Source organism: Staurois parvus, unplaced genomic scaffold (genome assembly GCF_062004578.1).
Source record: "Staurois parvus isolate SC_StPar_1 unplaced genomic scaffold, SC_StPar_1.0 ptg000540l, whole genome shotgun sequence".
NCBI classification, from domain to species: domain Eukaryota; kingdom Metazoa; phylum Chordata; class Amphibia; order Anura; family Ranidae; genus Staurois; species Staurois parvus.
In genome coordinates, this window is record NW_028318336.1 from 1,512,461 (window position 1) to 1,540,006 (window position 27,546).

Below are 27,546 nucleotides of genomic sequence, written 5' to 3' on the forward strand. Positions count from 1 at the left end.
AAACTTATTTTTTTTTCACCATATGGGGACAAAAAGTCCTCTACGTGATGTATTTTTCTGGTGACAGGTTCTCTTTAATGGGACATTTTAAAGTCCCCTAATGTCTCACCTGTCCTGTAATGAATCTAATAGCATGCAGAACGCACTCCATTAGATTCTTCTTGTTGGCTCTGAGGAAAGGGATTTGTTCTCGAAACGCGTCAGAGGGCCGACCGCACCACAAGTCGAACGCTCTGCCATCCTTGTGGCCATCTCTGTGGTCTAATAGGCTTTATTTATACTCTACAAATCTCCCCAATTACATTTGCAGTACAAATCTTCCCCCAGTACAGATTCCCCCCCCAATTACATTCTCCCTCGCCCCAGTATAGATTCCCTCCGGAAGTACAAGTCTTCCACCAGTACAGATACCCCCCCTCCATTACATTCTCCCTCGCCCCAGTATGGATTCCCTCCCTCAGTACAAACCTCTCCCTCAGTATAGATCACCCCCCAGTACAAATCTCCCCAATACATTCTCCCTCGCCCCAGTATAGATTCCCTCCGGAAGTACAAATCTTCCACCAGTACAGATACCCCCCCCTCCATTACATTCTCCCTCGCCCCAGTATGGATTCCCTCCCGCAGTACAAACCTCTCCCTCAGTATAGATCACCCCCCAGTACAAATCTCCCCAATTACATTCTCCTTCGCCCCAGTATAGATTCCTTCCGGCAGTATAAATCTTCCCCCAGTACAGATCCCCCCCTCATTACATTCTCCCTCGCCCCAGTATGGATTCCCTCCCGCAGTACAAACCTCTCCCTCAGTATAGATCACCCCCCAGTACAAATCTCCCCAATTACATTCTCCTTCGCCCCAGTATAGATTCCTTCCGGCAGTATAAATCTTCCCCCAGTACAGATCCCCCCCACATTACATTCTCCCTCGCCCCAGTATGGATTTCCTCCCACAGTACAAACCTCTCCCTCAGTATAGATCACCCCCAGTACAAATCTCCCCAATTACATTCTCCCTCGCCCCAGTATAGATTCCTTCCGGCAGTACAAATCTTCCCCCAGTACAGATCCCCCCCTCATTACATTCTCCCTCGCCCTAGTATGGCTGAGTAGTATGGCTCCCACAGTACAAACCTCTCCCTCAGTATAGATACCCCCCAGTACAAATCTCCCCAATGACATTCTCCCTCGCCCCAGTATAGATACCCTTCCGCAGTACAAATCTTCCCCCAGTACAGATCCCCCCCCCCCTTTACATTCTCCCCCACCCCAGTATTGATTCCCTCCCGCAGTACAAATCTCCCCATCAGTATAGATCTTCCCCATTACATTCTCCCTTGCCCCAGTATAGATTCCTGGCACAGTACAAATCTCCCAATGAGTATATATCCTCACAGTTCAAATTTCCCCCTCAATATAGATCCTCCCAGTACAAATTTCCCCCCAGTACAGATCTCCCCCCATTACATTCTTCCTCACCCTAGTATGGATTCCCTACTGTAGTACAAATCTCCCCTTCAGTATAGATCCCCCCTACAGTACAAATGTCTCCTCAGTACAGATTTCCCCCATTACATTCTTCCCCTTCGCATTACAGGAAGTTTGGGTATACAAATTTTCATATATTTATATAATCCCCCCTCCACCAAACTTTACACTTGGCACAATGCAGTCAGGCAAGTAGTGTTCTGGCAACTGCCAAACCCAGGCACGTCCATCGCCAGACAGAGAAGCGTGATTGGTCATTCCAGAGAACACATGTCCACTGCTCTAGAGTCCAGTGGCAGCGTACTTTACACCACGGCATCCGACGCTTTGCATTGCACTTGGTGATGTAAGGCTTGGATGCAGCTGCTCGGCCATGGAAACCCATTCCATGAAGCTCTCTACGCACTGTTGTTGTGCCCATCTGAAGGCCACACCAAGTTTGGAGGTCTTTAGCTATAGACTCTGCAGACAGTTGGTGACTTCATGCGCTGACCCCGCTCTGTCATGTGACGTGGCCTACCACTTGGCGGCTGAGTTGCTGTTGTTCCCAGTTGCTTCCACTTTGTTATAATCCCACTAACAGTGGAGCGTGGAATATTTAGTAGCCAGGAAATGTCACGGATGGACTTATTGCCCAGGTGGCCACCTATCACGGGACCACGCTTGGAGTCACTGAGCTCCTGAGAGCGACCCATTCTTTCACCAATGTTTGTAGAAACAGTCTGCATGTCTAGGGGCTTGATTGTATACACCTGTGTCCATGGAGGGGATTGGAACCCCTGAAGCGCCGGGATAAAAGGCGGCCAATAAAACGGGCTGCAGGGGGGACATCGCAGGATGGAGGGACAGGTCAGTTTTTTAAAAGTCAGCAACTACAGTTTATGTATCTGCCGACATTTATTTTTTGTTATTTTCACTGGAACACCGCTTTAAACATGACATTATTTCGGGACAGCAGTGCCACCTTCAGCTGTAATCTTGTACTGCATGTGTTAGTTGGGTCCAAAAATAGAAGCTACAAGTCTGATCTTGTTTTATATAATTTCACTCATTTATATTTTATCGCTGACACATTTCCAGAGAACGCCAAAAAATGTCACTTTGCTTTAAATAGTATTTAGAGAGCATGACATTAGTCTGGGGCCTCCAACGAGGCCGACAACCTAATGTTCCTACCAGAGTCATATCTGCCGGACCAGTATTCTAACCTCGAGGTCTTAGGTACAACTAAACCACCAATTTTTTATTTTATACTTTTCTTTGCTCAAAATGTAAATGTTTCCCTTTTATATATAAATAGATCTTGTTAGAGTTATTTTAAACTTTTTTTATTTAATACATATATATATATTATTTTTTTCATTATTATTTTTTTATTATTATTATTATATGATTTATATTTGTATATATATATATATATATATATATATAAAAAAAAAATTTTTAATTATTATTTATTTATTTGTTTTATCACTTGCTATGTATTGTTGCGTCCCGCAGCTGGTTCTTCTGCCCAAAGTCTACGAACTGCCCGGTTTCCATGGTAACGATCCCACATCCACGCACCACCGGGAAGAAATGGAGACCTACAGGTGCCTGGAGTCTTTCAAGATGGCCACCATGCCGGTCCTGGCGGAGATGTGCATCAAGCTGCTGTGCAGTATCTCCGCCATTGTCCACGACGGAGCTCTGCGTGAGTGACAGGTCCACTTTCCCTGATGGTGGACAATTAATGACCTTACAGGTCTACAACAAAATGGCAGCCACTGTTTGATGGATGTGATCATGAGACTTGTGGGTGGTGTTATCCTGTTGTCCTGTACAAAGTGAAAGTGGGTGTAAACCTCAGACATGAAATATGAACAAAGCATATCCCTCTATAGTGTGTACTTGGACACCCAGTTGGATATTTTACTGTTACAATGATCTTCTTTCTATGAAAAAAAAAAAGCCCTGATCACCCCCACAGAGTAGTACAGTGTTACTATGGTGTCACTGAACTACTCTGATGACAGTATGTTAAAAAAAAAAGTTAAAAATAATGTTCAAAAATGAAAAAATTTGTACTGTCCTGACATTTTAGAGCCACAAGAATTGAAATTGGCCATCAGTACATCAGGATTGATCGCTTTTCAAATATATATCACATAGTTTGTGGACTTTCACACAAGCCAATCAATACACCCTTAGGCCCCTTTCACACGGGCTTTCCGTATGTCTGTTTTTCATCTGTCTGTTTCTGGATGAAAAACGGACCCCCATGTATTTCTTTGGACTAGCGGATGTAAACGGATGATCATCTGTTTACATCCGTTAATATCCGCATCCATTTTTTGAACAGAAGAAAAACCTATTTTCCTTCCGTTAAAAAAAAAAAAACCAACGGATGAAAAATGGATGTAAACTGACAACAAGTGGATGAAAAACAGATGAAAAAATGGATGTAAACTGATGAAAAACGGATGTAAACCAATGAAAAACTGATGTGAACTGATGAAAAACTGATGTAAACTGATGAAAAACGGATGTAAACCGATGAAAAACTGATGTAAACTGATGAAAAACTGATGTGAACCGATGAAAAACTGATGTGAACCGATGAAAAACGGATGTAAACTGATGAAAAACTGATGTAACCTGATGAAAATGGATGTGAACTGATGAAAAACGGATGTAAACTCATGAAAAAGGTTGTGAACTGATAAAAAACCAATGTAAACGGATGAAAAATGGATGTAAACTGATGAAAAACTGATGTGAACTGATGAAAAACAGATGGAAACCGATGAAAAACAGACATAAACCAATACAAAACTGATGTGAACTGATGAAAAAATGATGCAAACTGATGCAAAATTATGTGAACTGATGAAAAACTGATGTAAATGGCTGAAAAATGGATGTAAACTGATGAAAAACGGATGTGAACTGATGAAAAACTGATGTAAACTGATGAAAAACAGATGCAAACCAATGAAAAACTGATGTGAACTGATGAAAAACAGATGTAAACCGATACAAAAACTGATGTGAACCGATGAAAAACTGATGTAAACTGATGTGAACTGATGAAAAATGAAGCGAACTGATGAAAAACTGATGTGAACTGATGAAAAAACGATGTAAACTGATGAAAAACAGATGTAAACCGATGATAAACAGATGCAAACTGATGTAAAACCAATGTAACCTGAAGAAAATGGATGTGAACTAATGAAAAACGGATGTAAACTCGTGAAAAATGTTGTGAACTGATGACAAACCGATGTAAACGGATGAAAAATGGATGAAAAAACTGATGTGAACTGATGAAAAACTGATGTGAACCGATGAAAAACTGAAGTAAACTGATGAAAAACAAATGTAAACCGATGAGAAACTGATGTGAACTGATGCAAACTGCTGAAAAACATGTAAACTGATGAAAAACTGATGAAAAAATGAGGTGAACTGATGGAAAACAGATGTAAACGGATGAAAAACAGATGTAAACTGATGAATAACTGATGTGAACTGATGAAAAACTGATGTGAACCGATGAAAATTGTTGTGAACTGATGAAAAACCGATGTAAACGGATGAAAAATGGATGTAAACTGATGAAAAACTGATGTGAACTGATGAAAAACTGATGAAAAACTGATGTGAAGCAATGAAAAATGTTGTGAACTGATTAAAAACCGATGTAAACGGATGAAAAATGGATGTAAACCGATGTGAACTGATGAAAAACTGATTTGAACCGATGTAAAACTGATGTAAACTGATGAAAAACTGATGCAAACTGATGCATAACTGATGAATAGCTGATGCAAACTGATGCAAACTGATGAAAAATTATGTGAACTGATGAAAAACAGATGTAAATTTATGAAAAACATGTAAACTGATGAAAAAATGGTGAAAAAATGATTTGAACTGATGAAAAACTGATGTAAACCGATGAAAAATGGATGAGAACTGAGAAAAAATGATGTGATCTGATCTGTTTTTTCTTGGAAAACACGTGACTGAACTGATGAAAGACACGGAACGTCCGTGTTTTTAGGGCCTTTATTGGGATTTGTTGTACCAAAGACATGCAGCAGAATACATTTTGTCCTGAATTTATGAAGAAATGTAATTTTTCTTTTTTGGATATCATTTATACCAGAAAGTAGTAAATATTGGGGGTTTTCAGTCTTTTTTCATTTCTATTGCAAAAAAAAAAAAAAAACCCGGCGGTGATCAAATACCACCAAAAGAAAGCTCTGTTTGTGTGAAAAAATGATAGAAATGTAACTTGTTTGCAGCGTTGCATGACCGCACAATTGCCAGCTAAAGTAGCACAGCGCCGAATAGGAAAAAAATGCCTTGATCATGAAGTGGGTAAAGCCTTCATGATCACGGCATTTTTTTTGGTTTCTTTTGGTGGTATTCGATCATCGCCGGGTTGTTGTTGTTTTTTTTTTGCGATATAAACAAAAAACAGATGTAAATTGATGGAAAATGACGTGAAGCTGAAGCGTTCTGCACCGCGGTGAGAATTCTGAGATTATTGATCGGATTACTGTGTGCGTTTCAGTCGCAGATATTCGGCTCGTATTCTCCGCCATCACTTACCTCTGGCGGGTTTGTGCTTTGTTTCTCTTCCAGCCTGTCTGTGCGATTTGCAAGGTTCGCTCAGCGCCGTGTGCGACAAAATCGGAGGCCAGTGTATGTGCAAACCCAACGTGATTGGCCAGCGCTGCGACCAGTGCGCTCCGGGGACCTATGGGTTCGGCCCGTACGGGTGCAGCAGTAAGTAGAGACTCTCACAGTTTTACATTCCAACACGCCAAGGTAAAAGATTTCACACGCCTTCGGTCACCGACTGAACAGATGAAGTCCTTCCTTAAGGCCGGCCATACATGGGTCGAAATTCAACCGATTTTTCATCCGAAAATTGAACCTAAGAATAATCGGCCGATTTTCGCTCTGTTAGTGGGTCAATGGCACCAGCCGATTTTTGTGCTTCCTCCCCTTTTTGGTGATTGGGCATGTTGGAAAATTCGTGAAAAACGACCGCTTTTCGACTCGATGGTCAAATCGTACGATCGTTTTTCCTGAAAAGAATGTGCGCATGAGCCGTGACCTGGAAGGAACAGAAGTTTCGCCTGTTATATGGGGTGAACTTTATGACTCGGTCGGCCGATTTTTGAAACGATTGATGGCGCCATCGGATTACCGAGCGAACGACATTTTCGATTTTCGGACGAAAAATCGTTCGGAATTCGAAGCATGTATGGCCCGCATAAGTGCTGTGTCCTTGCCCAAACTCAAAAAAGCCCATGAAAAAGGTACCAGGGGCATCTCATGGGGCCCCCTACTGACCCCGGGCCCTCGGGCAGTGCCCAAGTTTCCAAATGGTCAGTCCGCCCCGGTTTCATACCATAGAAATGCAGTCCAGATGCGTTTCTGTATGCGTGTTTTTTTTCCTCTCTTTTTCTTCATGTGCATTCCGGTGCGTTTTTGATGCATTTTACTGCATTCCAGTACAGTTCAGTGCAGGATAAATGCAGCCTGTTCGACTTTTTTTTTGGAACTGACCACACTGGTGTCAACTAATGCCGGCCATAGACGGTCCATTTATCGGGTGAATTTTTCGGCCGAAAAACGAAAAATCAGTCATTCTGTTGTCACCAATGCTTACGAAAATCGGTTGTTTTTAGTAAATTTTCCAGCATGAGCAATAAAAGAAACGAGGAGGAACCGCGAAAATCGGCCGACGACATGGCCCCACTAACGGTGCGATTATTCTTTCGGATGAAAATTCGGCCGATAAACGAACCGTCTATGGCCGGCGTAAGACATTGGAATCCATGTGACCCGCAGCGACTTGAATCTTGCCATTGGGTAACATGAAGATGGGAGTTTTCTGAATGCTGGATATGAGAGTAACTCCAAAAAATCTATTGTGTTTCACAACAGAATGCGACTGCGACTCCCAGGGCTCCGCCTCCCGGTTCTGCAACCCCGTCACGGGTCAGTGTCAGTGCCACGGCAGTGTGGCCGGGAGACAGTGCAGCCAGTGCCTTCCGGGACAATGGGGCTTCCCCCACTGCAAGCCCTGCCAGTGTAATGGCCACTCCGAGGACTGTGACCCCAGGACTGGAGCCTGCACCGCCTGCCGAGATTTCACGAGCGGGCGGCACTGCGAGAAGTAAGTTCCAGCTGGACCATCGAGAACCAGCGCTTCAGGTTCTAGCATGGACTGTGTGTTTGTACGCAGATCTGGTCTCAGCACATTGAGGATGATGTATGAGAAGGGAAGATGAGATCAATTCTACATTTATTATTATTATTATACAGTTGCAAGAAAAAGTATGTGAACCCCTTGGGATTACGTGGAGTTTTGCATGAATTGGGCATAAAATGTGCTCTGAACGTCATCTAAGTCACAACAATAGAAGAACACAGTCTGCTGAACATAATACTACACAAACATTAGATGTTGCCATGGTTTAATTGCACATAACATGTAAACATTCACAGTGCAGGGAGGAAAAAGTATGTGAGGCCCGAGCTTAATGACTTCTCCCAGAGCTAATTGGAGCCAGGAGTGAGCCAACCTTGACTCCAATCAGTGTGATGATATTGGATGTGTTGCTGACAGCTGTCCTGCCCTTAAATAACACACACCTGTTTTGGGTTTACTGGTTTCAAGAAGCACTGTCTGATGTGAACCATGCCTCGCAGAAAAGAGCTCTCAGAAGACCTACGATCAAGAATTGTTGACTTGCATGAAGCTGGAAAGGGTTACAAAAGTATCTCCAAAAGCCTTGATGTTCATGTGTCCACGGTAAGACAGACTGTCTACAAATGGAGAAAGTTTAGCACTGTTGCTACTCTCCCTAGGCGTGGTCGTCCTGTAAAAATGACTGCAAGAGCACAGCGCAGAATGCTGCATGAGGTAAAGAAGAATCCCAGAGTGTCAGCTAAAGACCTACAGAAATCTCTGGCACATGCTAACATTTTTGTTGACACGTCTATAATAAGGAAAACATTAAACAACAATGGAGTACATGGGAGGACACCAAGGAGGAAGCCATTGCTGTCCAAAAATAATATTGCAGCACGTTTGAAGTTTGCAAAAGAGCACCTGGATGTTCCACAGCACTACTGGCAAAATATACTGTGGACAGATGAAACCAAGATTGAGTTGTTTGGGAAGAACACACAACACTATGTGTGGAGAAAAAAAGGCACAGCACACCAACATCAAAACCTCATCCCCACTGTAAAACATGGCGGAGGGAGCATCATGGTTTGGGGCTGCTTGGCTGCCTCAGGGCTGGACGGATTGTTGTCATTGATGGGAAAATGAATTCCAGAGTTTATCAAGACATTTTGCAGGAAAACGTACGACCATCTGTCCGCCAACTGAAGGTCCGCAGAGGATGGATGATGCAACAGGACAATGACCCAAAGCATACAAGTCATTCAACAAAACAATGGCTGCAACAGCACAGAATACGCCTTCTGGAGTGGCCCAGTCAGAGTCCTGACCTCAACCCGATTGAAATGCTGTGGCATGACCTTAAGAGAGCGATTCACACCAGACATCCCAAGAATATTGCTACACTGAAACAGTTTTGTGAAGAGGAGTGGTCCAAAATGGCTCCAGATTGTTGTGCAGGTCTGATCTGCAACTACAGGAAACGTTTGGTTGAGGTTATTGCTGCCAAAGGAGGATCAACCAGTTATTAAGTCCAAAGGTTCACATACTTTTTCCTCCCTGCACTGTGAATGTTTACATGGTATGTGCAATTAAACCATGGCAACATCTAATGTTTGTGTAGTATTATGTTCAGCAGACTGTGTTCTTCTATTGTTGTGACTTAGATGACATTCAGAGCACATTTTATGCCCAATTCATGCAAAACTCCACGTAATCCCAAGGGGTTCACATACTTTTTCTTGCAACTGTATTTGTTTTACTATAACCACTTAAAGGGTTAATAAACCCCGGACCCTGCATTCACTATATCTGGTCTCCCCAGACCCTGCATTCACTATATCCGGTCTCCCCGGACCCTGCATTCACTATATCCGGTCTCCCCGGACCCTGCATTCACTATATCCGGTCTCCCCGGACCCTGCATTCACTATATCTGGTCTCCCCGGACCCCGCATTCACTATATCCGCTCTCCCCGGACCCTGCATTCACTATATCTGCTCTCCCCAGACCCTGCATTCACTATATCCGCTCTCCCCGGACCCCGAATTCACTATATCTGGTCTCCCCGGACCCCGCATTCACTATATCCGCTCTCCCCGGACCCTGCATTCACTATATCCGCTCTCCCCGGACCCTACATTCACTATATCCGCTCTCCCTGGACCCTGCATTCACTATATCCGCTCTCCCCGGACCCTGCATTCACTATATCTGGTCTCCCAGGACCCTGCATTCACTATATCTGGTCTCCCCGGACCCTGCATTCACTATATCTGGTCTCCCAGGACCCTGTATTCACTATATCCGATCTCCCCAGACCCTGCATTCACTATATCCGGTCTCCCCGGACCCTGCATTCACTATATCCGGTCTTCCCGGACCCTGCATTCACTATATCCGCTCTCCCCAGACCCTGCATTCACTATATCCGGTCTCCCCAGACCCTGCATTCACTATATCCACTCTCCCAGGACCCTGCATTCACTATATCCATTCTCCCAGGTCCCCGCATTCACTATATCTGGTCTCCCCGGACCCTGCATTCACTATATCCGCTCTCCCCAGACCCTGCATTCACTATATCCACTCTCCCAGGACCCTGCATTCACTATATCCATTCTCCCAGGTCCCCGCATTCACTATATCTGGCCTCCCAGGACCCTGCATTCACTATATCCGGTCTCCCCGGACCCTGCATTTACTATATCCGGTCTCCCCGGACCCTGCATTTACTATATCCGGTCTTCCCGGACCCTGCATTCACTATATCCGCTCTCCCCAGACCCTGCATTCACTATATCTGGTCTCCCCAGACCCTGCATTCACTATATCCACTCTCCCAGGACCCTGCATTCACTATATCCATTCTCCCAGGTCCCCGCATTCACTATATCCGGTCTCCCCGGACCCTGCATTCACTATATCTGGTCTCCCCAGACCCTGCATTCACTATATCCGGTCTCCCGGGACCCTGCATTCACTATATCCGGTCTCCCCGGACCCTGCATTCACTATATCCGATCTCCCCGGACCCCGCATTCACTATATCCGGTCTCCCAGGTCCCTGCATTCACTATATACACTCTCCCCGGACCCCGCATTCACTATATCCGCTCTCCCCGGACCCCGCATTCACTATATCTGGTCTCCCCGGACCCTGCATTCACTATATCCACTCTCCCCGGACCCTGCATTCACTATATCCGCTCTCCCCGGACCCTGCATTCACTATATCCGCTCTCCCCGGACCCTGCATTCACTATATCCGCTCTCCCCGGACCCTGCATTCACTATATCCGCTCTCCCCGGACCCTGCATTCACTATATCCGCTCTCCCCGGACCCTGCATTCACTATATCCGGTCTCCACGGACCCTGCATTCTCTATATCCGGTCTCCCCGGACCCTGCATTCACTGTATCTGGTCTCCCCGGACCCTGCATTCTCTATATCCGGTCTCCCCGGACCCTGCATTCACTGTATCTGGTCTCCCCGGACCCTGCATTCACTGTATCCGGTCTCCCCGGACCCTGCATTCACTGTATCTGGTCTCCCCGGACCCTGCATTCACTATATCTGGTCTCCCCGGACCCTGCATTCACTGTATCTGGTCTCCCCGGACCCTGCATTCACTATATCTGGTCTCCCAGGACCCAGCAATCACTATATCCGCTCTCCCCAGACCCCGCATTCACTATATCCACAGTACACAGAACATGGAATTTCAATTATTATGGTAAATATAAACTGTTAAATACCTTTTTCTCATCAGCAGTATATAGCAGTCTTGTGACTTCTATTAGTGTCCAGCAGATCACTGGTTAAAGCTTGTGGGAGGAGTTTTCATTCTGCTTTAGGAGAATGCAGAACCCCTGACCTCTGTCTGGACAGCTCTAATTGGCCCTGTGCTAATCACATGCACTCTCCCAATAAAATAAAATAACTCTCTAGCAATACACACCAAGATGAGCATGTGCAGAGTGACTCCTAGAGCTCTGTACTATCAACAGATGGATTGGGGACAGTAGAAGAAGGGGAGGATCAGAGAAGACAGGATCAAACAGCATTTTTACACAGTGCAGATGATTAACCCATTAGGTTCCACAGTGAGTATAACAAGCATGCTTTACTGTATATACAGACTGATTGTACTGTTGTGGGTTTAGTAACATTTTAACCCCTTCAAGCCGATGCCTCCCGGCCCTTTAAGGGGTTTCCGATGCCAGGAAGCAGGGCGGGGGTTAAGGTCATGGCAGTCACATGATCGGAAAGGTTCCGATCACAAGGAGAGGTACGCCGACACATGTGCTGGGAGCGCGCATATGTTTATGTTGTGAGTTCAAATCCAAGCTTGAGCTATTGAGCCCTGTTATCAACCAGCTTTTTTTTGTAAACAAAGTGAATAAGGATAGTGCAGAAAACATGTGAAAAGGAGGCTATAGCTCTGCCTACTGGCTGAAACAAAAACTTCAAAAAAGGAAAATGTTCATATGGAATACTTAGGTCTTGTAGGACTTGTAGGTCTGATAGGTCTTGTAGGACTTGTAGGTCTTGTAGGACTTGTAGGTCTGGTAGGTCTTGTAGGACTTGTAGGTCTTGTAGGACTTGTGGGTCCTGTAGTACTTGTGGGTCCTGTAGTACTTGTAGGACTTGAAGGACTTGTAGGTCTTGTAGGACTTGTAGGTCTTGTAGTACTTGTAGGTCTTGTAGGACTTGTAGGTCTTGTAGGACTTGTAGGTCTTGTAGGACTTGTAGGACTTGTAGGACTTGTAGGTCTCATAGGACTTGTAGACTTGTAGGACTTGTAGGACTTGTAGGTCTTGTAGGACTTGTAGGTCTTGTAGAACTTGTAGGTCTGGTAGGTCTTGTAGGACTTGTAGGTCTGGTAGGACTTGTAGGTCTGGTAGGACTTGTAGGTCTGGTAGGACTTGTAGGTCTGGTAGGACTTGTAGGTCTTGTAGGACTTGTAGGTCTTGTAGGTCTCGTAGGACTTGTAGGTCTTGCGGAAGTTGTAGGTCTTGTAGGTCTTGTAGGACTTGTAGGTCTTGTAGGTCTTGTAGGTCTGGTAGGTCTGGTAGGTCTTGTAGGACTTGTAGGTCTTGTAGGTCTTGAAGAACCTTCACAGACATCAGGAACATCCTCCTAATTTCAGTTGTCCCTTTTAGGTGCCTGGACGGTTACTATGGAGATCCTATTCTGGGCACTGGCCAGCAGTGCCGTCCCTGTCCTTGTCCTGGCTATCCAGGTACTCAAAACTATCATGGCAGCTCCTGCTACGCGGACCGAGACTCCAGCCATATCGTGTGTCTCTGCGCTCCTGGCTATACAGGTAAGAAGCCAAGCACATGGGTATCCTTCAATAGCCAAAAAGCATGTCCTCACTGACTCATAAACGCCACCAAAAAAAAAAAGAAAGAAAAATGCATCCCTGGCCTTATCCTTGCTACTCCGGTAGCAACCCCAATTACCTTATATAGTTGCTCCTCTACCTTCGATTTTTTTCCAGGATGACACATACGGGATAGTGAAACCTCAGATATGTTTCTTAATACACTGAGAAGACCTAACAAGATTTTGTGCCCATGGGAACTTCATGAGTTGTGTCCAACAAAACTGATGACAATTACCGTATTTTTCGCTCCATAAGACGCACCTGACCATAAGACGCACCTAGGTTTTAGAGGCAGAAAACAAGAAAAAAAATTCTGAACTAATGGACTGCAGACATAGTACAGGAGATGACCAGAGACTGCAGACATAGTACAGGAGATGACCAGAGACTGCAGACACAGTACAGGAGATGACCAGAGACTGCGGACACAGTACAGGAGATGACCAGAGACTGCGGACACAGTACAGGAGATGACCAGAGACTGCGGACACAGTACAGGGGATGACCAGAGACTGCGGACAGCACAGGGATGACCAGAGACTGCGGACACAGTACAGGGATGACCAGAGACTGCGGACAGTACAGGAGATGACCAGAGACTGCGGACAGCACAGGGATGACCAAAGACTGCGGACACAGTACAGGAGATGACCAGAGACTGCGGACAGTACAGGAGATGACCAGAGACTGCGGACAGCACAGGGATGACCAAAGACTGCGGACAGCACAGGGATGACCAGAGACTGCGAACAGCACAGGGATGACCAGAGACTGCGGACAGCACAGGGATGACCAGAGACTGCGGACAGCACAAGAGATGACTGCTGACCTTTGGGGAGGGAGGGGGAGGTGGTACCTGAATTTGACAGGTACCCGCTCTTACTTCAGCGGAGTTGTTCTTTGACCTTACCTGTTCTTCTATCCAGCCGCGCGCTGTCTTCCCGGCTTCTGTAATGGCGCTCGGCATGACAGCCGGGTGCCCAGTGCGCATGGGCGAGAAGCTCTTGCGCTTTGTGATTGGTCCGGCGGCTTCTGAGATCTGTCATGTGTTCCAGGTACCTCCTTATCATTCACAAAAAGCACCGCTTCTTGCGCATGCGCACTTGGCACCCGGCTGTCATGCCCAGTGCCCACACTACAGAAGCCGGGAAGACAGTGTGCGGCTGGATAGAGGAACGGGTAAGATGAAAGAACAACTCCACGGAAGTAAGAGCGGGTACATGTCAAATTCAGGTACCCGCTCCCCCCCTCCCCAAAGGTCAGCAGTCATCTCCATAAAGTCCCGCTGCAGAGCTGAGCGGCCGGCCCGGTATTCTGACACGGCGGCGGTGGAAATACAGGACCGGCCGCTCCATATTCGCTCCATAAGACGCACTGACATTTTCCCCCCTTTTTTGGGGGGAAAAAAGTGCGTCTTATACGGCGAAAAATACGGTAAGTTACAACATTTACAAAATGTATTAATATTAAAATATTGAACACATGCATGTCCCACATGGAAGAAAAACATATTTTAAATATATTTTTAAAATATTTCCCCAAATATATTGACATATATATTTGAAATACTACTATTTTGGCCGTATTCAATATATTTTGATAAATATATATAATGTAATAAATTTTGTATCTTTTAACTTAATTGTCATCAATTTTGTTGGGGACAACTCATGAAAATTCTTCTTAGGTCTTCTCATGGTTTAAGAGTTCTGTCTCCGTCTAACACTAGGTTCACACCCACGCAATTTACGTTTAATCCATTTTTGCATTGCATTTTGAATTTTTGCCGCGTTTTTTAAATGAATTTTTTCTTTCTTGTCGCTAGGCAGATTTCAAATGCAAAACGTATAAAATATGCATCAAAAATGCGGCAAAAGAGCATAAAAATCACAGCAAAAAAGTAACTACATGCTTCTCTGCAGCATTTCCATTGAAGTCTATAGAACCAAAAACACAACTTTATACGTGCAGAAAGGTCCCTGAACCTTTCCAAAACACGCACCGGGTGAAAACGTGGAGATGTAAATGTTAAATGGACTGTAGTGCGTTTCTGCAAAACGCAAAACACTGCGGAGAACGGTTAGGTGTGAACATGGGGTATTTGTGGCCTTTTCTGTCTTGCATTTTTTTTTATACACGAATTTAAGTGAAAGACACCCTGCCCCCCCTACACCTTATGTTATTGGTACATTTGCTCTTATTACGGGCTTTGGGGTTGTATACTTATTGTTGCTCTATGCTGTTATGATGTTTTTCAGACTGCTGATAGTATTCTTATGCCGGGTATTTATATCATTTGTACCTCTGCTGTTTGTTCTTTATTCACTTGCTGCCTGCATGATGTCATATGACGTCCTTGGGTTTGAGTGGAGATATCTGGATGATGCCAGAACTCTCCATAAAGATGACCTGTCATTATTATTATTATACAGGATTTATATATTATTATTATACAGGATTTATATATTATTATTATTATTATACAGGATTTATATATTATTATTATTATACAGGATTTATATATTATTATTACACAGGATTTATATTTATTATTATTATACAGGATTTATACATATTATTATTATACAGGATTTATATATTATTATTATACAGGATTTATATATATTATTATTATTATACAGGATTTATATATTATTATTATACAGGATTTATATATTATTATTATACAGGATTTATATATTATTATACAGGATTTATATATATTATTATTATTATACAGGATTTATATATTATTATTATACAGGATTTATATATTATTATACAGGATTTATATTCTATTATTATTATACAGGATTTATATATTATTATTATTATACAGGATTTATATATTATTATTATTATACAGGATTTATATGGCACCAACAGTTTGCTCAGCACTTTACAATATAACGGGAGACAATACAGCAACAATACAGTTCAATACAAGAGGGATAGGAGGGCCCTGATCCTGGGAGCTTACAATCTAGGAGGGAGGGGCTAGTGGTACAAAAGGTAGTAACTGTCATGTCTTACTCCTATTACAAGGAATGTTTACATTACTTTTAAATGGGAATAAAAATTATTTTAAAAAAAGTTTAAGGGACAATGTAAAAATAAAACAATAAAAATAAAATAAATACATTTTAAAAAACCCAAGCGCCCCCTACCCCTCGTGCTCGCACACAGAAGCAAATGCATATGTAGGTCGCGGCCGCATATTTACAGGGAGTTCGAACCATGCACAACGCAAACATTATAATGAGAGCGATCATTCTAGTGCTAGACCTCTACCCTAACTCTAAACTGGGAATCTGTAAAAAAATATGTTTTAAAGTATTGCCTATGGAGATTTTTAAGTATCGTAGTTTGGCGCCATTCCACGAGTGCATGCAATTTTAAACCGTGACATGTTAGGTATCTATTTACTCGGTGTAACATAATTTTTTTTATATGTTACCAAAAGATTGGGTTATATCTTTGATTTGTTGCATTATAAATCAAGTGTTTTTATTTTTAAAAACAGCATTTTAAAAATTCCTGTGCAAATACTGTGTGACGTAAAAAAATTGCAATGACCGCCATTTTATTCTCTAGGGTCTCTGCTAAAAATAAATAAATACATTTTATATATGTGTATGTATGTATGTAGATAGATTGATAGATCAATAGATAGATAGATAGATAGATAGATAGATAGATAGATAGATAGATAGATAGATAGATAATAGATAGATAGATAATAGATAGATAGATAGATAGATAGATAGATAGATAGATAGATAGATAGATAGATATATAGATATTAGATAGATAGATAATAGATAGATAGACATTTCGCCAATATATAGAAAACTTAACAGACATTGAGATAGATAGATAGATAGATAGATAGATAGATAGATAGATAGATAATAGATAGATAGATAATAGATAGATAGATAGATAGATAGATAGATAGATATATAGATATTAGATAGATAGATAGATAGATAGATAGATAGATAGACATTTGGTCAATATATATAGAATAATAGATAGACATTTCATCATATATAGACAATGTAATAGACATTTGATTATATATAGAGAACTCAAGATAGGTAAATTGATATAGATAGATAGATAGATAGATAGATAGATAGATAGATAGATATAGATAATTATTTTTATTTATTTTTTAACTTTTTTAAATAATTTTGGGAGGGTTCTGATTAATTTTCTATCAAAAAAATTATGATTTTGACATGTAGGAAAGAAATGCCAGAATTGGCCTGGGTGAGGAGGTGTTACACCTTGGATTTAATAAAATTAGATTGAACTAAAAAAAAGAAAATGCTAGCAATATTATCATTTTTTTTTTGCATTTTGGCCTTACATGTACCCTGAATATAATTATGATTTGACAAGGCTGGACTAGTAGTGAGAAAATAAACTGCAGAGATTTAAAAAATAAGATTCAAAAAATGGAGAGAGACAGTTTGCACCGCCCAATCTGCTTTCTGAATTCTATATGGCTGCGATATCTGTGAGACACGTTTTCTGACGTCATCAAGTACAATGCAGGACCAATAACCCTGCATTGTATGTGAGGGCGGTGAGGGAATCCCAAGGAGTCGAAGTGAAGAGGAAAGGTCTGAAGCCTGCTGGAGGGAGGTCTAAGGTAAGTATTACACGTGATAAAGAATCAGCTTTTATTATACAAGTATTATTTTTTATATTTTCATTACTTTTTGTTTAGGTTCACGGTGTGATCGCTGCTCCCCTGGTTACTTTGGGAACCCGGACCAGGATGGCGGAGAATGTCGCCCTTGTCAGTGTAACAACAACATCGATCCCACCGATCCCGAATCATGTGACTCGCGGACCGGCATGTGCTTGAATTGTCTCCACAACACTGACGGACATCACTGCGGAGAGTGCAAAGCCGGTTATTTTGGCAGCGCCATTCTGCGCAATTGTCGCCGTAAGTACTGGAAGGCTATCATCTACATTCCTTACATTCACCGCGGAAACTAAGCACTCCGCTCTAGAGGCTCCATGCACACGGGGCGTTTATTAACGCTGGTAACGTTAGCTGTGTAAAGTCACGTTAAAAACGTGAGTTTTAGCATTTTTGTATTAACGGTTAGTGGCATTTTTTGCGTTTGCATTTTTAGCCAAAAAGCTGCGTTTTGACGTGTCTTTCTGCATTTGCGGTTATTAAGCGTTTTCTTTAAAAAAATGTTTTTCAGCGTTAGCCCTCATGCACACTGGACGTTTTTACAGCGGCTGTTGTTAACTTTTGCTGTTTTTTTTCTACAGCCTGTAAACCCCCCCAGCATGTTATCCTATGTGTCCATACACACATGGGCTTTATTCAGCATTTTCTGGCTGGGGCGTTTTTTTCGCTGGAAAAAAACCCGGGACTAGTGGAATTCTACAGGAGTCTTTTAGCTGTTAAAAACGCTGAAAAACGCAGTGAAACGCTGCAAACCGATATTTTTGGAAATTTTTTGACCAAAACATTTATTTTTTTGGATAAAAAAAATGCAAATGCAGAAAAACATCGCTAGATGCTAATGCAAAAACGCTAAAAAAAAGCTGAAAAACTCTTGTGTTTAAGGTGACTTTACACAGCTAATCTGTTTATAATCTATTGCAACATTTTACAACAGCCATCAGCATTCCTGTGTTTAGAGGGAAAACAGTTGTGTTACATTGTAACTAGAGATGAGCGAATCGAACCTGGCGAAGTGGAATTCGTTTCGAATTTCAGGAAAAATTCGATTCGCATCGAATCCGAATTTTAGCAAACTTCGGGTGCACGAATCAAATTTTTCCCGATCAGCCGGCAAAAGTGTCACTGCAGAGAGCTCCGCTATTTCTGACAGTTCTGACAGTTCATTTACAGCGGTTGAAACATTGTATCTATTTGTTTCCATTTAGGATACAGATGTTTTTATTCGGAAATAAATAGATACAATGTTTCAACCGCTGTAAATGTGAAGGAACTGTCAGAGAACTGTCAGAAATAGCGGAGCTCTCTGCAGATACACTTTTTGCTGTACTGGAATACTTCTTCTTTTCATTCTTCTTCTTCTTTTCATTCTTCTTCTTTTCATTCTTCTTTTCATTCTTCTTCTCATTCTTCTTTTCATTCTTCTTCTCATTCTTCTTTTCATTCTTCTTCTTCTTCTTTTCATTCTTCTTCTTCTTCTTTTCGTTCTTCTTTTCATTCTTCTTCTTCTTTTCATTCTTCTTCTTCTTTTCATTCTTCTTCTTCTTTTCATTCTTCTTCTTCTTTTCATTCTTCTTTTCATTCTTGTCATTCTTCTTTTCATTCTTCTTTTCATTCTTGTCATTCTTCTTTTCATTCTTCTTTTCATTCTTCTTCTTCTTCTTTTCATTCTTCTTCTTCTTTTCATTCTTCTTTTCATTCTTCTTCTTCTTCTTCTTTTCATTCTTCTTCTTCTTCTTCTTCTTTTCATTCTTCTTCTTCTTCTTTTCATTCTTCTTCTTCTTTTCATTCTTCTTTTCATTCTTCTTCTTCTTCTTTTCATTTTTCTTTTCATTCTTCTCATTCTTTTCATTCTTCTTTTCATTCTTCTTCTCATTCTTCTTTTCATTCTTCTTCTTTTCATTCTTCTTCTTTTCATTCTTCTTTTCATTCTTCTTTTCATTCTTCTTTTCATTCTTCTTCTCATTCTTCTTTTCATTCTTCTTCTTCTTCTTTTCATTCTTCTTCTTCTTTTCATTCTTCTTTTCATTCTTCTTCTTCTTCTTTTCATTCTTCTTCTTCTTTTCATTCTTCTTTTCATTCTTCTTCTTTTCATTCTTCTTCTTCTTTTCATTCTTCTTCTTCTTCTTGTCATTCTTCTTCTTCTTCTTGTCATTCTTCTTTTCATTCTTCTTCTTCTTTTCATTCTTCTTCTTCTTCTTTTCATTCTTCTTTTCATTCTTCTTTTCATTCTTCTTCTTCTTTTCATTCTTCTTTTCATTCTTCTTCTTCTTTTCATTCTTCTTTTCATTCTTCTTCTTCTTCTTTTCATTCTTCTTCTTCTTCTTTTCATTCTTCTTTTCATTCTTCTTCTTCTTCTTTTCATTCTTCTTCTTCTTCTTTTCATTTTTCTTTTCATTCTTCTTTTCATTCTTCTTCTTCTTCTTTTCATTCTTCTTTTCATTCTTCTTCTTTTCATTCTTCTTCTTCTTTTCATTCTTCTTTTCATTCTTCTTCTTCTTCTTGTCATTCTTCTTCTTCTTGTCCTTCTTCTTCTTCTTGTCATTCTTCTTTTCATTCTTCTTCTTCTTCTTTTCATTCTTCTTTTCATTCTTCTTCTTCTTTTCATTCTTCTTCTTCTTCTTTTCATTCTTCTTTTCATTCTTCTTCTTCTTTTCATTCTTCTTCTTCTTCTTTTCATTCTTCTTTTCATTCTTCTTCTTCTTCTTCTTCTTCTTCTTCTTCTTCTTCGTCGTGCCCCGTGACTGCCCAAATGAGTGAAGTGTGCGGTGATTCTAAGATCGACGGCACTCATCTGCATGTCATACTGACTGACAGTATTATTTCTCTTCCCCAGCAGACTCCAAGGGCATTTCAATTAAAGGTACAGTGTTCTGCACTAATATAAAGGCTCTCTGAAGCCTAGAAACCCTTTAAATAAGTTAAATTCGCGGCGAATAAGTTCGCATCGAATCGAATTTCTCCCGCAAATTCGGCGAGTCAGCCGAATCGAATTTTTGAATAATTCGCTCATCTCTAATTGTAACTCTTTGTAGATCAGTTTATACGTTTGCAGTTTTCAGACCCAACATTATTGCCAGACAAAGAAAATAAAAATGTTTTCAAAGTTTGTATCTTTAACCAGTTGCCCACCACCCTATAGCAGAAACACTGCTACAGGGCAGCAGGGCAGTGCAAACTCGTGTATATATATATATATATATATATATATATACAGCGGCTAAGGATGTCAATCACCGGGTCCTGGCCGGAGATTCCCCGCGATTGCCGAGTAATACTGACAGGGGAGAGACCTGTGTGCCAGCAACAACATGCTGCTATGTATTTCTCTGCACAACAGAGAAATACACAGCAGCATGTCTCCCTACTAAAACACACACAGCACACTGTTAACCCTTTAATGGCCTCAGATGTTAACCCCTTCCTGCCCAGTGCCATTAGTACAGTGTCAGTGCTTTTTATTAGCACTGATCACTGTATTGGTGTCACTGGGGACGTCAGTGACACCAAATCAGTTCCCCTGTGTCAGAATACCCGCTGCAGTCCCGCTATAAGTCGCTAATTGCCGCCATTACTAGTATAAGAAGAAAAAAAATCCCAGTATCTATACCGCCATTTGTAAACGATATAACTTTCACGTAAACCAATTCATTTACACGGATCGGGATTTTTTTTTAGCAAAAACACGGAGCAGAATACATTATGCAACCTCATAGGACAATGCATTATGTAAAACCGCTGTTTGATCCTGTCTTCTCTGATCCTCCCCTTCTTCCACAGTCATCAATTCAGGACCCAAAACAGGGCTTTTTAAGATCTGGGATAACAAAATGTTTGTTTTTCTATACCAGAATTACGTTCTGGAGCCCCTCACCACGTGTATGCGAAAAACCTAATTGGCGCCCATACACCATCCATCGCCCTGCCCGCCAATGCCTCACAACTGAAAATAAATGTTTGGCTGGAGTTTCAGCTTCCTGGTAACATCGGATGATGCTATAGGTCTGCTTTAATGACGTTGCAGACATGGCTTTGATCTCATACCCATAGGATACTGTGTATTTTCCAGGTTGTACCTGCAATGATCTGGGCACCCTGCAGTCGCACTGTACAAGGGATACCTGTTACTGTGACAGGGTGACCGGGCACTGCCCCTGCCGGGCGAATGTCATAGGGAAAAACTGCGATCAGTGCGCCCCCAACTACTGGAACTTTGGAGCGGACCTGGGCTGTGAGCCGTGCGCCTGCCTGCCAGAGCACTCCCTGAGACAGGACTGCAATGTGGTGAGTGTGACCTCATACGTGGCCTGATCCCAGGGAAAATGATGTTACAATAAATGACATTTTATTTCATTCTGAAGTTCAGCCTGCTGATATTTTACCTTCTGCAAAGAAACAAACAGAGGGCGCAAGGGCCTAGTGCATTACCTTCTAAAAAATGAGATTTATTGAAGAAAAAGTAAGATACTCACAAAGGAATAAAATTAAAGGCACATCACAAAAAAAAAGACAGCAATCTCCCTAGATGGTGGCTGTTGGGGGTCTGTAGACCTCCAAATTATTGACGCGTTTCGGCTCTGAGAAAGAGGTTCTGCCTCGAAACGCGTCAAACATTTGGAGGCCTACAGTCCCCCAACAGCCACCATCTAGGGAGATTGCTGTTTTTTTTTTTTTTTTTTGATGTGCCTTTGATTTTATTGTTTTGTGAGTATACTACTTTTTAAAGCCAATAAAATGGCTTCTTCAGGACCAAAAACACTTCAATAGGACATCACTGTGTATATATAAAACAACCTTATGTTAATGATACAAATAACAATTCATTGTAAGTCAATAATACAAATATGCGAAGAGAATTCATGCTCACATCACTTGAGTTGTGCAGGGAGGTCAAGCCAGAAGTCAAACAGGCGGCCAGAAACCCAGTCTAAGTAAATAAGTTATACTTATAGTTTAATATGTACAGTGGGAAAAAGAATTGCCCACTTACAAAGAAATGAAGGGTCTATCATTTTTATCATAGGTGTATTTTAAATTATAGAGACAGAATATCAACCAAAATCCAGAAAAAACATGATATAAATGTTATAATGTGAGTTTCAGTTCAGTGAGTGAATAAATATTTGATCTCCAAGCAAAACATGACTTAGTACTTGGTGGAGAAACCCTTGTTGGCCAGCACAGAGGTCAGATGTTTCTTCTAGTTGGTTCCCAGGTTTGCACACATCTCAGGAGGGGTTTTGGTCCACTTTTCTCTACAGGTCTTCTCTAAATCCTTAAGGTTTCTTGGTGTTTCTTGGCAGCTAGAAGTTTCAGCTCCCTCCATGAATTCTCTATAGGATTAAGGTCTGGAGACTGGCTAGGCCACTCCATGACCTTAATGTGCTTCTTCTTGAGCCACTCCTTTGTTGCCTTGGTGGTATGTTTTGGGTCATTGACATGCTGGAAGACCCATCCAAGACCCATCTTCAGTGTTCTGGCTGAGGGAAGAAGGTTCTCATCCAAGATTTTACAATACATGGCCCCGTCCATTGGCCTTAATGCAGCAAAGTCGGCCTGTACCTTTAGCAGAGAAACAGCCCTGAAGCATAATGTTTCCACCTCCATGCTTGACTGTAGGGATGGTGCTCTTAAGGTTATAGTCATCAATTTTCTTCCTTCAAACACGGTGAGTTGAGTTGATGCCAAAGAGCTCAATTTTGGTCTCATCTGACCACAGCACTTTCTCCCAATCCTTCTCTGAATCAGTTAGATGTTCATTGTCATTCTTCAGATGGACCTGTACATGTATCTTCATGAGGAGGGGGACCTTGTGGGTGCTGCAGGATTTCAATCCATTGCAGCATTTTGTGTTACTAATCATTTGTTTGGTGTCTGTGCTCCCAACTGTCTTGAGATCATTCACAAGCTCCTACCATGTAGTTCTGAGCTGATCCCTCACTTTTCTCATGATCATCCTTACCCCATGAGGTAAAGTCTTGCGTGGAGCTCCAGATCCAGGGCGATTGATGGTTATTTTGTATTTCTTCTTTTTGCGAATAATCATTCCAACAGTTGTCTTCTCGGCAAGCTTCTTTTTGATGGTCTTGTAGCCCATTCCACCCTTCTGCAGGTCTACAATCTTGTCCCTGATGTTCTTTGACAGCTCTTTGGTCTTGCCCATGGTAGTGAGGTTTGAATGGAAGAAAGAGATTCTGTAGACAGGTGTCTTTTATACACATAAGGAGTTGTTGTTGGGAGCACCTTCTCAGGACTAATCTGTGTACCACATGAGCACATAGCCAGTCTGTGAGAGCCAGAATTATTGTTGGTTGGTAGGGGATCAAATACTCATTTTACTCACTGAACTGCAACTCAGTTTATAACATTTGTATCATGTGTTTTTTTCTGGATTTTGGTTGATATTCTGTCTTTATAATTTAAAATATACCTATGATAAAAAATTATAGACCCTTCATTTCTCTGTAAGTGGGCACACTTACAAAATCTGCAGGGGATCAAATTATTATTTTCGCCACTGTATCACTATAAAGGTATGCATATCACCCATAAACTTCATATGGCACTTACTGCGATGGACAAGATTACTTAGCTATAGTCACAGGCAGTAGGAACCGGATCATGAGGTTGAAATTAAAATGGCAGTAGGTATGGACTGGTCAAAATTAAGCTACAACACAAGCACAAAGAATGGAACAAATATAGTATGAAGAAGGGAACCCTTTGAGTTAGTTAGATAACGAGGTGTCTAAAAAATTACTTACATGTCAATGTTATCTCAGAGGGAATAAAGCTGGCCCCCCTCAGTCTATATGTCACATGTATTACCCGGAAAACAGGCTGGCCACAAACCTGAATGATGAATGAACAAAGCTGAGTTAGCATATACAGTGGGGCAAAAAAGTATTTAGTCAGCCACCAATGGTGCAAGTTCTCCCACTTAAAAAGATGTGAGAGGCCTGTAATTGGCATCATAGGTAGACCTCAACTATGAGAGACAAAATGAGAAAACAAATCCAGACAATCACATTAGCTGATTTGGAAAGAATTTATTTGCAAATTATGGTGGAAAATAAGTATTTGGTCACCTACAAACAAGCAAGATTTCTGGCTCTCACAGACCTGTACCTTCTTCTTTAAGAGGCTCCTCTGTCCTGCACTCATTACCTGTATCAATGGCACCTGTTTGAACTTGTTATCAGTATAAAAGACACCTGTCCACAACCTCAAACAGTCACACTCCAAACTCCACTATGGTGAAGACCAAAGAGCTGTCGAAGGACACCAGAAACAAAATTGTAGACCTGCACCAGGGTGGGAAGACTGAATCTGCAATAGGCAAGCAGCTTGGTGTGAACAAATCAACTGTGGGAGCAATAATTAGAAAATGGAAGACATACAAGACCAATGAATCTCCCTCGATCTGGGGCTCCACGCAAGATCTCACCCCGTGGGGTCAAAATGATCACAAGAACGGTGAGCAAAAATCCCAGGACCACACGGGGGGACCTAGTGAATGACCCGCAGAGAGCTGGGACCAACGTAACAAAGGCTACCATCAGTAACACACTACGCTGCCAGGGACTCAGATCCTGCAGTGCCAGACGTGTCCCCCTGCTTAAGCCAGTACATGTCCGGGCCCATCTGAAGTTTGCTAGAGAGCATTTGGATGATCCAGAAAAGGATTGGGAGAATGTCATATGGTCAGATGAAACCAAAATAGAACTGTTTGGTAGAAACACAACTCGTCGTGTTTGGAGGAGAGAGAATGCGGAGTTGCATCCAAAGAAGACCATACCTACTGTGAAGCATGGGGGTGGCAACATCATGCTTTGAGGCTGTTTCTCCGCAAAGGGACCAGGACGACTGATCCATGTACAAAACAGAATGAATAGGGCCATGTATCGTGAGATTTTGAGTGCAAACCTCCTTCCATCAGCAAGGGCATTGAAGATGAAACGTGGCTGGGTCTTCCAACATGACAATGATCCCAAACATACCGCCCGGGCAATGAAGGAGTGGCTTTGTAAGAAGCATTTCAAGGTCCTGGCGTGGCCTAGCCAGTCTCCAGATCTCAACCCCATAGAAAACCTTTGGAGGGAGTTGAAAGTCCGTGTTGCCCAGCGACAGCCCCAAAACATCACTGCTCTAGAGGAGATCTGCATGGAGGATGGGCCAACATACCAGCAACAGTGTGTGCCAACCTTGTGAAGACTTCCAGGAAACATCTGACCTCTGTCATTGCCAACAAAGGATATATAACAAAGTATTGAGATGAACTTTTCATATTGACCAAATACTTATTTTCCACCATAATTTGCAAATAAATTCTTTCCAAATCAGCCAATGTGATTGTCTGGATTTGTTTTTCTCATTTTGTCTCTCATAGTTGAGGTCTACCTATGATGCCAATTACAGGCCTCTCTCATCTTTTTAAGTGGGAGAACTTGTACAATTGGTGGCTGACTAAATACTTTTTTGCCCCACTGTATATCTATGAATATGGCGTAAGTCCACGTATCAAATCTCCCTTATGGAAAAAGTTTGTATTCATATGCCAAAAGTAAAAAGTCACAGAAAATCTGCCAATATTAGTCCCTGATAGTCCATCTATGGCAAAATTATGGCATGGTTAGCTATAATATACTGGCCGGATAAGCCCATAAGTTACCAGTGTTGCCGTTAAGGCCATGCTCCATAGAGCTAAAAAATACTGCAAATGCCCTACAGTCCACCTGGAGCTTACCCATGTCCGATACTCGGGTGATTCCTGGAGAGTTTCCATGCTCATGAGGAAGGTACGCCCTAATATGTCCCCGTCGTGCCTAGTATGCCCAAAATGGAGCCAAGTGGTGATGTCATCACGCAACGTGTGTCCCAAGAAGCACATGTGCAGGAGCACAGCAGAGAAAAGGAAGGCCATCCCAAGTCTGGTAGCTAACCACGCATGCATAGGAGCATGGCACCCCAGTGCAAATTCCCGTCATGTCTGCCCCCCAAGAGAGGGGGAACAAAAGTTGACAAGGGCCGACTCAAGGTGGGAGGAGATTAATTAGGTTGGCTGGAACCATACCCATCGCATACCTGTTTCTTCTTTCTGTATTATTGCGGATGTGGCCCTTGGAAGTCTCATTTTGTATATACCCTTCTAAAGTATATTCTGCTGTCCTCTCTGTAGTACACAGGACAATGCCACTGCCAGCCTGGGTTTGGAGGGAGAGTCTGCTCACAGTGCCAGGAGAATTTCTGGGGTGATCCGAAAAGAAGATGCGAAGGTACGGTGACCTGCCATTATCTTACTTACTGACATGTGACTAATGGATTGACTTTACAGCAGAGAACTCCAAGCGTGAACCTGGTACTCATGCATTGTCCAAGCACAGGTTCACTTAAAGTGATTGTAAACCCTTCTATATACCCAATGAAGTGACTGGCCTCAGGTGATACACAGAGATGAAACAAATGAACTTATATAAGTTGTACCTGTTTATCTGCAGTATTCTCTACATCTGTTCAAAGTGCTGAATTTATAAAGGTTATGCGAGAGTTCAGAAAAAAGGGGGCGGAGAGCTGAAGTTACACTCTGCAGAGCTCAGTGAGGAGAACTCTGAGAGCTGATTGGAGATAGGGTGACGCTCTGCAGAGCTCAGTGAGGTGAACTCTGAGTGCTGATTGGAGATAGGGTTACAATCCGGAGAGCTCAGTGAGGAGAACTCTGGGAGCTGATTGGAGATAGGGTTACACTCTGCAG

The 27,546-nt window shown here is 42.1% G+C and overlaps 1 protein-coding gene across 2 annotated transcripts in view; it reads left to right on the top strand.

Moving 5' to 3' along the window:
• The window catches only part of LOC149451429 (laminin subunit beta-1-like), a 176,945-nt gene that overhangs the window by 110,408 nt on the left and 38,991 nt on the right, over positions 1-27,546 (top strand). For both annotated transcript variants that reach the window (XM_089690710.1, XM_089690709.1), the window contains exons 19-25: positions 2,988-3,180; positions 6,123-6,266; positions 7,437-7,668; positions 12,852-13,015; positions 17,817-18,041; positions 21,865-22,079; positions 26,974-27,070. In XM_089690710.1, coding sequence (XP_089546836.1) covers positions 2,988-3,180; positions 6,123-6,266; positions 7,437-7,668; positions 12,852-13,015; positions 17,817-18,041; positions 21,865-22,079; positions 26,974-27,070 — 1,270 coding nt within the window. The remainder of the gene's footprint in view (positions 1-2,987; positions 3,181-6,122; positions 6,267-7,436; positions 7,669-12,851; positions 13,016-17,816; positions 18,042-21,864; positions 22,080-26,973; positions 27,071-27,546) is intronic.